The sequence below is a fragment of the Manihot esculenta genome, chromosome 3 (genome assembly GCF_001659605.2).
Source record: "Manihot esculenta cultivar AM560-2 chromosome 3, M.esculenta_v8, whole genome shotgun sequence".
NCBI classification, from domain to species: Eukaryota; Viridiplantae; Streptophyta; class Magnoliopsida; order Malpighiales; family Euphorbiaceae; genus Manihot; species Manihot esculenta.
In genome coordinates, this window is record NC_035163.2 from 25,448,513 (window position 1) to 25,462,338 (window position 13,826).

The following is a 13,826-nucleotide window of genomic DNA, read 5'->3' on the forward strand; positions in this document are numbered from 1 at the left end:
GTTTGGTAATCATTTAACCTTGCAAATGTATAAATATCCATAATGCATTAATAGAAATCAAACTTTTTACTTTTTGTCAAATTGGCTGAGTTGATTGTTATAAACATTGGTGTTAAAAAATTCAACAAATTTTCAATCAAAGTAGTTTTCTGTCATCAGCTAACAAATTAATTTTAGGGGAGGAAGTCAAATACTAAAGATGAGACAAGTAGATTAATTAGTTTTAATGTATTTTGTTGAATATAGTAGTTAAGATTCATATTTCATTAAGATTTTTTATTATATTTTTTTATATATATTCAAGTTTCAATGAATTGAAAAAAAAAAAAAAAAAAAAAAAAACTGTTCAATTTCAATTATATCTCTACTTTTTCTCCTCCACTTAAAAAACCAACAAAAACAAAAAAAAAAATCTTTCAATAGGAGAGGAAAGATTACTTGCAAGTTGAAGTACCAATTTGAAAATTTCTCTTGTATATGCTACGTTTACGAAGAGAAAATCTTAGGGTATTACTGCTGGATTTTTATTTTTGTTTTTTAAATTAAAAACAATTTTTTGATTTTTGTTATTTATTTTTTAAAAAACTATTTATATAAAAATAAATATAAATTTTTATATAAAAGTAAGAAATAAAATATTTTTTTAAAGTATGATATTTAATAATAAAATCATAATTGATGAACGCTGGATTCCTTCATCCCGGTCCAGGGCCTCGACCACAACCTAAAGCCCACTAAGTAAAGGCCCACGTACTTGGCACCCAAAGCAGGTCCGGCTCATCCAACTTCCAAGGCCAGGCTCGACCAAGCCTCCTCACCCAGATTGGCTCAGTCCGTGCGAAACAGGCCCTTTCCACTCTGGCCCAACTCTCGGACCGACCCAGTATCCAGAATGATACTCACCAGACAGCCTGGCAGATCCGTTCGAACGTACGCACAGGGAGAATCAGGGGCCGTTACGCATGGGACAGGCGCCTGATACCCTCGTACGCCTGAATCTGTATGGCAGAGACGCGTGGCCCAATCCTAGAGAGACCTTTACACGTCACCAGCAAGCAAGACGAAATGGATAAAAGGGGAGTCCCCTCCTCAGAATGTTTAAGCTTTATTTTTCTAATACAAAAACCCTTGTAAAACCCTACTCTATTGGATCTCAGATCATCAATTGGCGCCGTCTGTGGGAAACGACGGAGATCTTTTCATCACCGGAGTTTTCACTCTTAAAGAAACCCACTGAGATCCACGATGGCTAATCACCAAGAAAGTAACCTTAACGTCCCAAATGACCTAAGCTCTGCCCAAGAGGGGCAACAATTCTCTTTTTCTAGTCCTACGGCATTAAACAACCAAACACCTGTTCCTCTTAATCCCTCGCCAAGTTTGGCAGGGAATACTCCCGCTGTCACCTTGTCTAACCAAGATCTTCAAAACATGGCTTTCCAGGTACAGAACACAGCCCACTGGTTGGGACAGATCATGCAGCAGAGAGGCTTCAACACCCCAGCAAATACACTCCCAATTGTAGAGGAACCTCAGACCAATGACCCCCGACCTGCACCTGACCGTCTTCAAACCAGCAGCCGTGATACTGAAGAGAGAGGGAGAAGAGCCGGCGAAGAGGAAGGACCGGAGGCCCGAATCCATGGGAGGAGGGCGAGAGAAATGATAGAAAATGAGGAGGTGGATAACTATTCCGCCGAAATAACCGAGTGGACGGGAACTGAAGTAGAGGAGGAGGAGTACCACCTGGAGAAAAAACTCAGCCCAGAAGACGAGAAGGTGGACCAAAAGTTGAAGAAACTGAGAGAACAGCTCCTCGCCGAGTTAGGTAAGAAAGACCAAAGCCAAACCTCTTTGCCTACTTCTTCCCCTTTCTCCAAGTGGGTGCAGCAAGAGACTGTCCCTAAGAAGTTTATGATGCCATCAATGGCGACTTATGATGGAACTGGTAACCCGAGGGAGCACGTCATGAACTATAAGACCTTCATGGAGTTGCAAACTCTATCTGATGCCTTAATGTGTAAAGTATTCCCAACGACGCTCTCGGGACCAGCGCGGGCGTGGTTCAACAGCCTTGAGGCCGGAAGTATCAGGAGTTTCGGAGACCTAGCCATTCGCTTCATCAGTCGATTTATAGCCGGAGTGCCAGCGGAGAGGAAGACGAGCTACTTGGAGACAGTAAGGCAGAGAGAGGGTGAATCACTCAGAGAGTATGTCGCTCGTTTCAATACGGAGGCCCTACAGATCCCCGATCTTGATGAAGGAAGGGCGGTAGAGGCAATGCAAAAGGGAACGACCTTTGCCGAGTTCTTCGGTTCCTTGAGCAGGAAGCCTCCCACATCCCTGGCCGAGCTGATGCAGAGAGCGGAGAAGTATATAAGGCAGGATGACGCCTTAGTAACGAGCCGATTTGCCAAAAGGATGGCAGGAAAAGAAAAAGCCTCAGAAGAAAGGAGGCCGGAGAAACGTGAAAAGAAACACGGCAAAAGGCCTGAGCCATACAAACAGGCCTGGGAGCGAAGGGATCAAAGGCCTCCCCCTCCACGGGCCCTTGAGCCAAGGATGACTCCCCCTTGGGTCCCTGAAAAGCCGACTCCATTAAATGCGTCCAGAGCCGAGGTGCTCATGGCTGTCCAGGATAAGGATTTTCTCCAGTGGCCCAAACCTATGAAGTCGGAAGCAGATCATCGGAATCCTGACAAATACTGTCAGTATCATCGGACGCATGGCCACGATACCAACAACTGCTTCCAGTTGATAGCAGAGATCGAGAGGTTGATAAAGAGGGGGCACCTAAAGAATTTTGTAAAGAAATCAGAGGGACAAAGGCCTCAATCCAGCCCGGCGGTTCAGGCGTCGAGGAGAACAGGAGCGGGACCAGTGAACGATGGATCCAGTGGGACCATCAACATGATTGTTGGAGGAACGGGAGGACGGATGGGCCGCCGAGGGAAGAAGAGAAATCGGGAGGGAGAGACCAGCAGCACCGAGGTCATGCAGATCGTTGACCACTCTCCCATGACAATCACCTTCTCTTCAGAAGATGCTCAGGGTATTCAGATGCCCCATGATGACGCGCTCGTCATTGAAGCCGTCATTCACAATTATCGGGTAAAGAAGGTCTTAGTGGATGATGGGAGCAAAGTCAACTTGCTACCATACCGGGTTTTTCAGCAGATGGAAATTCCGGAAGAACAGCTGGTCCGAGACCAGGCACCAATCAAGGGGATCGGAGGGGTACCGGTGGTCGTAGAAGGGAAGGTGAAGCTGGCTCTCACCTTGGGCGAAGCGCCCAGAACCCGTACTCACCACGAGGTATTTTTAGTGGTCAAACTTCCGTTAAGCTATAATGTGATCTTGGGGAGGCCTGCGCTGTTCAATTTCGAAGCAGTCACCAGTATCAGGTATTTGGTGCTCAAATTTCCAACAGAAGAAGGAGTGGGAATAGTCCGGGGCAGCCAGGAAGAGGCAAAAGCAGTATACTTGGCCACAGTAGCAGAACCGAGCTCCACTAGAGAAGCTCTTGACTCGGAAGTCCTAGAGGTTCGAGATGAGAAAACAGAGGCCAGGACAGAACCGGTGGGGGAGCTGGAGACCTTCCCTTTATCAGAAGCAGAGATAGAAAAGGTCTTTAGTCTCAACGCCGGCCTCACTAAAGAACAGAAAGCTGAAGTCATGGCCCTGATCCGAGGTCATGCGTCTAGTTTCGCCTGGAAGCCCTCCGACATGCCTGGAATTGACCCCACGATAATGACACACAAGCTGAATGTACTCCCCGAGGCCAAGCCAGTAAAACAGAAGAAGAGAGTGGTAGGAAGAGAGAAGCAGCAGGCCACCAGGGAAGAGGTGCAGAAACTTGAGGAGGCAGGTTTCATTAGGGAGGTTATGTACCCACAGTGGTTAGCAAATCCTGTATTAGTCAAAAAAGCCAATGGCAAATATAGGATGTGCATAGATTTTACTGACCTAAACAAGGCCTGCCCTAAAGATTGTTATCCACTGCCTGATATTAATAAAATGGTCGACTCTACGGCCGGTTTTGATTATATGTCTTCTTTGGATGCTATGTCTGGTTATCATCAAATCCTAATGGAAAGGTCGGATGAGGAAAAGACCTCGTTTATAACTGAAGATGGGACTTATTGCTACAGAGCTATGCCATTCGGATTGAGGAATGCCGGGGCAACGTACCAAAGATTGATGAATAAAATCTTCAAAAATCAGATTGGCAGGAATGTAGAAGTTTATGTAGATGACATGGTGGTCAAAAGCCCAAACTTTCAACAGCACATGGCAGACTTGAGGGAAGTATTCAGGGTATTAAACCAGTACAGAATGAAGTTGAACCCAGCAAAGTGTGCTTTCTTTATTCGAGGAGGAAACTTCCTGGGATTCATGATAAGCGAAAAAGGCATCGAGCCTAATCCGGAGAAGGTGGAAGCCATATTGAAAATGCCAGAGCCGACCTGTGTAAGAGACGTCCAGAGACTAACTGGGAGAGTAGTGGCGCTCAACCGATTCATGTCCAGATCGGCAGAAAAGTGCTTGCCGTTCTTCCAAAAGTTGAGGAAAGTACCGAACTTCGAGTGGACGGAAGACTGCAAAAAAGCCTTCACAGAGCTTAAAAATAATCTTAGTTCGCCCAATGTACTCAGCAGCCCTGTAAAAGGAGAGGAACTTCTGATATACTTGGCGGCCTCAGAACAAGCAGTCAGCGCAGTGTTAGTAAGGGTGGAAGAGGGGGAGCAGAAACCCGTCTTTTACGTCAGCAAGGTACTTAGAGATACCGAGGTCAGATATTCAAACATCGAAAAAATGGCTTACGCCCTATTGCTAGCAGTTCGGAAATTCAAGGTTTACTTGGAGGGCCACCAAGGAGTTGTGATGACAGACCAACCCTTAAAGAAGATTCTACGCAGGCCAGAAACTTCAGGTCGGATGTTGACTTGGTCCGTCGAGATCAGCCCTTACTGTCTAGAATATCGACCCAGGACAGCTATAAAATCCCAAGCTTTGGCTGACTTCATAGCAGAGTGCTCATTCAACGAGGTGCAGGGAGGATCATCCTCAGGGACAGCAAGACAGCAGTGTGAGGGGGAACCTCATCCGGAATTTAACTGGAAGTTGTATGTAGACGGAGCATCAAGCACTGAGGGCAATGGTGCCGGAATAATGCTCAAGGGGCCGGAGAAGTTTAAGGTGTGTTACGCCTTACGTCTAGAGTTCAAAGCCTCGAATAATGTAGCAGAATATGAAGCCCTGGTGAATGGAATGTTGGTAGCTTTGGAGGTAGGGGTAACCGACCTTGAGGTGAATAGCGACTCTCAGCTAGTGATCAATCAGGTGACGGGAGTATATCAGGCTAGAGACCCCGTCATGCAGAACTACCTTGATAAAGTAAAAGCTTTGGAAGTCGAGTTCATGGGTCGAGGAGTAACCATCAGGTTTCAAAGAATACCCCGAGAGGAAAATGAGGAAGCAGACCTGCTCAGCCGATTATCCAAAGAAGAACTGGAACAGCTTCCCGATGAAGTATGCATACAACAGGTCTATACACCTGCTTTCAATAAAACTAACACAATATTACAGGTAGATCAAAGCCCAACTTGGATGACCCCATACCTGAGATACTTGGAAAAGGGCGAGCTCCCCGAAGATAAAGATGAAGCCAGAAAGATAGCAGCCCGTGCCGCTAACTACCAAGCAATAAGGGGGACCTTATACAGAAAGGAAAATCCAGTCCATGGCTCCGATGTGTGAGCCCGGAAGAGGCTACAAAGGTAATGGAAGAAATACATAGAGGCCTATGTGGAGCCCACGAGGGAGCAGGCACATTAGCCAACAAAGTATTCAGGCAATGATACTATTGGCCCACTGTTAAAAAAGAAACAGAAGAGTTTGTCCGGACGTGCGACGTATGTCAGAGATTTGCTAATGCCATCAGAACCCCTGCCACTCCTCAAGCAAGCATATCCAGTCCATGGCCTTTCTCGCAATGGGGAATCGATATCCTGGGACCGTTCCCCAAGACTACGGGGCAAAGGAAATTCGTAGTGGTGGCTGTAGAATACTTTTCAAAATGGCTAGAGGCAGAAGCGATAGCCACAATCACAGCTCGCAAGATGATAGATTTCGTGTGGGGGCATATCATCTGTAGATTCGGCATACCTAGAGTGCTTATCTCAGACAATGGCAGACAATTTGACTGCAGTACCTTCAGAGCCTTCACAACGAACATGGGCATATGGCACAAATTCTCCTCTGTGGCCCATCCTCAAACTAATGGCCAAACAGAAGTCACTAACAGAGCTATCCTCCAAGGGTTAAAGAAACGGCTGGATGGCGCAAAGGAGAATTGGGCTGAAGAACTCAACAGTATCCTGTGGGCACTCCGAACCACTCCCAGAGCACCCACTAAAGAAACACCCTTTGCACTTGCTTATGGCACGGAGGTCGTAGTCCCAGTCGAGTTGCAGATTCCCACTCACCGAGTTCAATTCGTTAGTGAAGACACTAATGGGGACAAGTTAAGAAGCAATCTAGATGCTCTTGAAGAAGTTAGGGAAGAAGCCCAAATCCGAACTGCTGCTTATCAACAACGGGCAGCACGATATTACAACCAAAAGGTTAGAGAGAGAAGCTTGAAAGTGGGAGACCTGGCCTTAAGAAACCTAGACGCTACAGGGAAAAGAGCGGCCGCGGGCAAGTTAGCACCGACCTGGGAAGGTCCATTCAGGGTAACAAAAGTGGTCAAGCTAGGGGTATACCGGATCGAAGATATGCAAGGAAACCCTGAGCCCCACGCTTGGAACATCCAGCACTTAAAGAGGTATTTCCCTTAATATATTTGTAAAGAAAAACATTGTATTCTGACACACATGAATGAATAAAATTGTTTATACAATGTGATTATCTTTGTGAATACTAATCCTCCGTAAAAAAGAACGAATAGGGCTCAAAGAGGCCCCTGGAAAAACAAAACCTCAGTTAGACACAAAACCAGCTAAGATGACGAAGCGACAGTAAGTCCAATGTGCCTGAATATTGTGCAAAACCTCAAGAAGGAACAAAAATAACCAGGATCCCGTAAGATCTCCTAGCGCAAACACAACCGGCGGGGCCCCGAGGTCACCCCGGAAAAGATCAGGATCCCGTAAGATCTCCTGAAGCAAAAGGCAGCCGGCGGGGCCCCGAGGTCACCCCGGAACAAAAATAACCAGGATCCCGTAAGATCTCCTGGCGCAAACACAATCGGCGGGGCCCCGAGGTCACCCCGGAACAAAAAAGATCAGGATCCCGTAAGATCTCCTGAAGCAAAAGGCAGCCGGCGGGGCCCCGAGGTCACCCCGGAACAAAAATAACCAGGATCCCGTAAGATCTCCTAGCGCAAACACAACCGGCGGGGCCCCGAGGTCACCCCGGAACAAAAATGGCCGGTGAGGACCTTAAAGGACCTCCCAGAGCATGAAAACCAGGATCCCCTAAAAACTCCCGGAAAAACAAAAACGGTCGGTGAAGGTCCCAAAAACCTCCCGAAGTACAAACTTCTCATATCATATGCAGGGACAGCTTATAACAACACTGTTCCAACTTCACAAAAAAGAAGGACTCAAAGCTATCAAGCAAAAATCAGATTTCGACCTCCCAAAGGAGTTCCAACCTCTTGAAAAGGTTCGGGGCATGACAGCTAAGAAACACCGACCTCGAAATGACTGCTAATACTTAAAGCCTGGGCCGAGCTCCCAGTTCGGATAGTCCTGAACCCTGACGTTCGAGGTATAAAGGTCGAGCGAAAAGCCGAGCTCCCTTTATAAAAAGGCTCATAAACAAAGAAACCAGCAGGAAGGTAAATAAAGGTAAAAAGGCTATACTCAAAGCCCAAATCAGTTTGTCCAGAACAAACATCCGAAGTCACAACCTAGAAGAAAGGACTAAAAATAGAAAAACAAACATACTAGTAGCCATTAAAAGATAGGAGATTTGATCTCTCAGATAATTAGCCAAGAACTGAGCTCACAACTTAAGATTTATTCAGTGGAAAAAGAGCTTATAAATAAGAATACTTAGTGCCAATATTACAAGTATGAAAAGCAAAGAGAGATATGAAGAACAAGAGTAGTAAGGGAATCAAAGTTTCATTAAAATAGCTGTTACAATCTATTTTTCGGACGAGGTAGAAGGAAAAATAGTCCTTAAAGGACTCACATCTGTGAGAACATCCTCGCCTACACTATCTTAATTTACAACTACATCTGGAGGAAGCACGGCCTCCTTTGGATCAGGCCTCTCAACATTAACAACAGGGGCAATATCTGACCCTAGGTGGGGGTCCTCCTGCTCAGAATTAGGATCATCTCCCTCTGACCCAAGAACTTCCTCATCCTCCCCCGGCTCGGACTCTTCTGAAGAAGACACAGATGGCCGCCGGCCTGCGACGCGACAATCCCCTCTGGGCATAGGGAAATCATCTTCCCCATATAACACCTGCTCGCCATCCGAGTCCAATTCGGGCTTACGAAACTTTTCCAAAGGAATATCAGGAGCCTGTCTAGCTTCCCTTAAACCACGATTATAACCAGTTATGTACATACGGAAGGCTTTCTTAAAAATGGCCGACCCCATCTCAGCGGAAGCTTTATATTCATCAAGATGTGCTTCACAAGCCTCAGCTACAAACGCCTTCAATTCAGCGGAATCTTTGTAGTCCTGAAGATGAACCTCACAGGCCTGGTCGATCTTCCTCTTCAGTTCATCAGACTTCTCATACTCCGCTATACATTGCTCACGCTCTAGCTGAGCCCTGTCCTCAACATGTTTTACTACCTTGAGCAAGGCTGAACACTTACGTTCCAAGGTCCTAACTTCATGGTTGAGCTGTTGGTGGCGAAGGTTATACTCTTCAGCAGACGAAGCCAGGTCCCTGATACGATCAGAGCTCGTACTCAACTCCTGCTCAAGGACTTCCACCCGAGCTAGGGCCCTTTCCTTCTGAGTTTTCACCTCCTCCAGGTGAACCTGCAGTCCTTCAGAATCAGCCTTTAAGGCCTCATATTGACGCTGGATCTCAATTTTCTGGTTCACAGCCTCATCTCTCTCTCGAAGGGCCCCCGTCATAGCGGACAGCTGCTTTAAAACTTCTGCACAACGAGCCTCCACGGCAGCTGCTCTCTCATCAGACTCCTTGAGGACCTTGCGAGTATGAGACAGCTCTGCTTCTAAGAACTTGGTGTGCTCTGCTGTCTCAACCGCCTTCTCCTCAGCCTTTTTAATGACCTCCAGCGCAGAGTGCAACTCTACCTGGAGGGACTGGGTATGCTCCCGAGCCGCTGCAAGGTTGCCCCTGGCGTCACTAGTTGCAGACAAATTTTCATCCAGACGCGCCTCTTCAATCCGACGGTCTACGGACTCCCGAAAGGAGTGATCACGGGCATCCACCTCCATAAAGAGGCCCGTCACCTAGCACGGAATAACAATCGTCAAAAGGAGGAAATAAAGCAAACTAAAAGAGAAGTGGAAAAGTAATTTACCATCAGAAGCATCTCCCTAATTGTCGATCCGAGCTCCTCCCGAGAGCGAGATTGAAAGGACGCTTGTTCCTTGGTAAAACTGGCTAAGAGACCAGTCAGGGCAAGAAGACGCGAATCAGAGGCCTCGGAAATTCCACCGAACATTCGCTCTCTAAGAAGTTCGGCAACAGCACTAGCAGGAGACTCATAGGTAATGTCCGACCCGTTTAGAACTTTGTCAGAAGAAGACAACAAAGGCGTAGCAGGAACACCTTTCCCCTTCCCAATGGAAGGAAGAGCTGGAGAAGATCCTGTGGCAGCCCTAGATTTCTTCCGAGCAGGAGATGGAGAAGATGTTCCGGAAAGGGCTGGGCGCTTATCCCCGATCTTTAGTAGAATGCCTTCAGAATCCTCAGGCCCAGTCCCCACAGAGGCAGGGGCATTCTGAATAGGAACTTCTGGGACTTGGTCCTCTAGGAGGATGATCTCCATCCCTGTCCCAGAGGCCTCCTTGTCTTCGGTAACGGGGGACTTAGATTTTCCCCCTGACACCCCTTCAGGAGAATGGACCAGACCCAACTCCACTTGTTCAACGACTTGGGTCTACTCCACAATGGCTAGGGAGGTTCCCCTCACGCCCTCTGAGGAAGCTGAAGTAGATTTAGACCCTTCAGCAGGCTTAACAGTTGAGCTCGATCCACCACGGCTAGATGGCCGACGTGATTTGGCATTGTGAGAGCTTGGTTTAGAAGCTCGAGAAGAAGCTTTGGCAGGAGGACGGTTAACCTTTTTGGAGGAAACAGCTTGAACCACCTCCGCAGCGGCCTCAAACACCGAACGCCCAGCCGAAAAAGCGTCGAAAATAGCGTGCATATTATCCCGAGACAGGACAAAGTTCTTGGGGAGCTTGAGTTCATCCATTTTAACCTCAGAAGCTGCAAAAAACATGAAATTATAAAAAGTCAGCATACTTTCGGATATCATGAGCAAAGAAGAAACAGAATCGCTAGACAAAGCAATATACCCGTGTCCCGGATATCCCTAAGATTGGACACGAACATACACTTCTCGACGTCATACTTCCTTTCAACGGAAGTCAGTCGAAGCAACCCCACCTGCTCAATAAGGCTCAATTGGGGCAGCTCGTTGCAACCCGGATGGACCTCCTCCCAACTTAGATCCACCTCCCATGATCGGGCGGACTCTAATTTCAGCTCCACCACAAGGAAATTCTCTACCCATCCCTTTATAGAATCCTTGTAGCCCGTGAAAAGAGACAACCCACTACGGGGGGAAAAGTAATAAAAATTCTGAACTGCTCTAACCAGACGGAAAAAAGTGACAAACAGACATGCTGTGGGGGTAAAGCCCCAACTCAGGCAGATAGACTCAAAACAGGACAGAAACAAAATGGAATTTGGGGATAACATCCGAGGGGCTACCCCGAAGTACTCGAAAACCTCAATAAAAAAAGGGGTAAAAGGAAACGGCAGACCGAAATCCCTCTGTTTGAGAAAGAACACTATACAGCGACCCCTTTGGGGATCAATCAAACCAGGAGGAGGAGGGTTAGGAAGGACTATCCTTTCGTTTTGAAAAGGCGCTCGAATGAGATACAGAGGAGTATCTAAGAGCCTCTGGGAAATGTGCTTAGTTATGTTGGAAGGAGTAATATGCGACCTAGTATTAACGACATCGGGGAGTTTTGGACCCTCCATAGAAGAGCAAAGAAGCGTACCTGAAAGCACAATAAGATGGAAGACACAGAAGAAGTTGCAGGAAAACAGAGAGCAAAAGAGAGTGAGCTTCTTCAGAAGACAAGGAGAATTTGAAGGGAAAGGCAATACTGAGATGAAACGTTGTTCTGAGCAGTTTTGTCTTGGAGCGGCGCGATCATTAATTGCTCTCAAAGTTTACCCTCTCAACGGTTAGATAGTAACCGGCGAGAAGGTAAAGGGGCAAGGAGATGACCGCTGGGCTTCTCCACCTCTACAAAGGGCCAAGCCCACGACAATGGCCCATCAACTGAAGGCCCGCACGCTATTCGCATAAGATAAACAAGTTGTCAAAACCCCAAAACCGAGCTCCAGTCGAATCTCTCCCTCAGGACGACCTGACGCGCAAAATACACATCATCACCGCTCCGGCAGTAAAAACCAAGGAAAAAGAATAAGTCATAGAAAAGCCTAAGGAGACAAACAGTAGGAAGCATGATAAAGGTCAGAACAGCCCATCACCTAAGAAGGATTATCATTAAGCAAAAGCCAGGAGCCCAGAACGACGCGATGAAGGCGTCTCAGAATCTTACAAAGTTATGGGCCAGGAGCTCAACCTTTTTTATTAAAAGCAAAGCTCATAGGTCAGTCAGTTCAGCTCGGAAAAAGTAAAATCGAAAGTTAAGGAAACTTAGAGCTCGGATCATCGAACACAGATAGAGCTCAGAGGTCGGATTAGTCTTACTTGGACAAAGTAAACCGAAAGTAAGCTCGCAGGTCGGTCGGTACAGCTCGGAAAGAGCAAACTAAAAACTCAGACTGGCTAAGTAGATTCCAGGTCGGATTAGAGAAGAAAAAAGTCATCTCATGCATAATAAAGAACAGTTCGGATATGAACGAAAAAATGAAAGTTTCATTACAGCGCGTTACAAATACCCACATTACAGAACAAAAAGCTATCCTTAGAGGATTTACATGACCAGATACATCATCTACGTTTACATCACTATCACCTATCACTATCCTAGTCTTCGACACAGAGGAACTCTTGAATACGGGAAACGAGCTCAGTAGGTCGGCCAAACCCTGCGTCGTTATTATAGGAGAACTGAACAAGTTGATTCCCATAAGCATTTCTCACTGTTCCCCTATGGACAAACATTCGGTTGCCCAAATGTGATGCGCGATACATACGAACAAGCTCAGATATTATATGCTGTCCAGATGTCGCGTATGAAAAACATAAGTCTTCGAGTTACGGCCTCAAGAAGATCGCAGAGCATATATCCGAAGGCATCGCCGAAAGCTTGACTGAGTGCAGCAGATCTCAGCCTTTCATAATACGGGTACTTCACACCAGAGGGGGTAATAAATCGATCATTTTCTCCACTTCCATTTATATCAAAAGAAAACAACATGGACATCGGGAAAATTTATTTCTTAAAGGAAGATAAAGTCAAAACAGACCTCCTAGCAGCCCATAGCCTCTTTGGAGCCCGAACAACAACCAAAGAGGGAGGCCAGCCAGACGATCTGGGTAAAACAGTTTCAACAACCCGCCGAACGACTTCGCCCACCAACCGCCCTGCTAGAAGGACCTCAGAAGCAACATTCAGACTCCCTCGAGGTAATATCAGATTTTTAAGAGTTTTGGACTGACCCATCTTTATCTCAGGTACTGCAAAAAATTCCAAACAGAGAAGTCAGGATAATTTTTTGTTAAAACAAAGAAAGCGAGGTAAAAGCAAATCCCTGGGGCAGCAAAGCAATGAAGCCTCCGGCTCACCTTAATCTGTGTGAAGAAAACGTCAAATACATCCTTTGCGGAAAAAACAGAAGAATCTCGCTGGAAGGAAAGACTCCTTTTCCCCGACAAAGGGCCTAGAAGTGAAGAAGAGTCCACACTGATATATACTCGAAATCTGAAGTCTTAGCGCAAAGTAACTCTAGACTCTAAGACCACAATGTCAGGATCTTTAACAGATATTCATGGAAAAGGAAAAAGAAGCGAACCCAGGCAATAATGACAAGGAAGTAAAGAAGAGCAGAGTACTTGAGAGGTAAGGAAAGGCCAGAAAGGGAAAGAGGCAGATAGAATTCAAGAAATGAGGAATGACAAAAAGATGAAAGGGAGTTATGAAGGCATCTGTACGCGAACAGACGCGATCATAATGGTTCTCGATATTCACCCCCTCGGCAGTCAGAGCAATAACTACCGAGAAGGTGAAGGGGCAATTGATGACCGCTGGATTCCTTCATCCCGGTCCAGGGCCTCGACCACAACCTAAAGCCCACTAAGTAAAGGCCCACGTACTTGGCACCCAAAGCAGGTCCGGCTCATCCAACTTCCAAGGCCAGGCTCGACCAAGCCTCCTCACCCAGATTGGCTCAGTCCGCGCGAAACAGGCCCTTTCCACTCTGGCCCAACTCTCGGACCGACCCAGTATCCAGAATGATACTCACCAGACAGCCTGGCAGATCCGTTCGAACGTACGCACAGGGAGAATCAGGGGCCGTTACGCATGGGACAAGCGCTTGATACCCTCGTACGCCCGAATCTGTATGGCAGAGACGCGTGGCCCAATCCTAGAGAGACCTTTACACG

The 13,826-nt window shown here is 46.8% G+C and overlaps 1 protein-coding gene across 1 annotated transcript; it reads right to left on the reverse strand.

The window, feature by feature from the left end:
• Positions 1–8,235: 8,235 nt before the first annotated feature.
• LOC122723306 (cingulin-like) lies at positions 8,236–9,998 on the reverse strand. The gene is made up of 2 exons (XM_043955100.1): positions 9,528–9,998; positions 8,236–9,456 (listed from the first exon to the last, which is right to left on the reverse strand). The coding sequence occupies exons 1-2, from the start codon at positions 9,996–9,998 to the stop codon at positions 8,236–8,238; spliced, it is 1,692 nt and encodes a 563-aa protein (XP_043811035.1).
• Between the last annotated feature and the right edge of the window lie 3,828 nt (positions 9,999–13,826).

Bases quoted from the DNA above. Each gene is read 5' to 3' on its own strand.
- LOC122723306 (XM_043955100.1), bottom strand. From the start codon at position 9,998: ATGGAGATCATCCTCCTAGAGGACCAAGTCCCAGAAGTTCCTATTCAG. The intron at 9,457-9,527 runs GTAAATTACTTT...ATTCCGTGCTAG, and splicing joins TTAGGGAGATGCTTCTGATG to GTGACGGGCCTCTTTATGGA.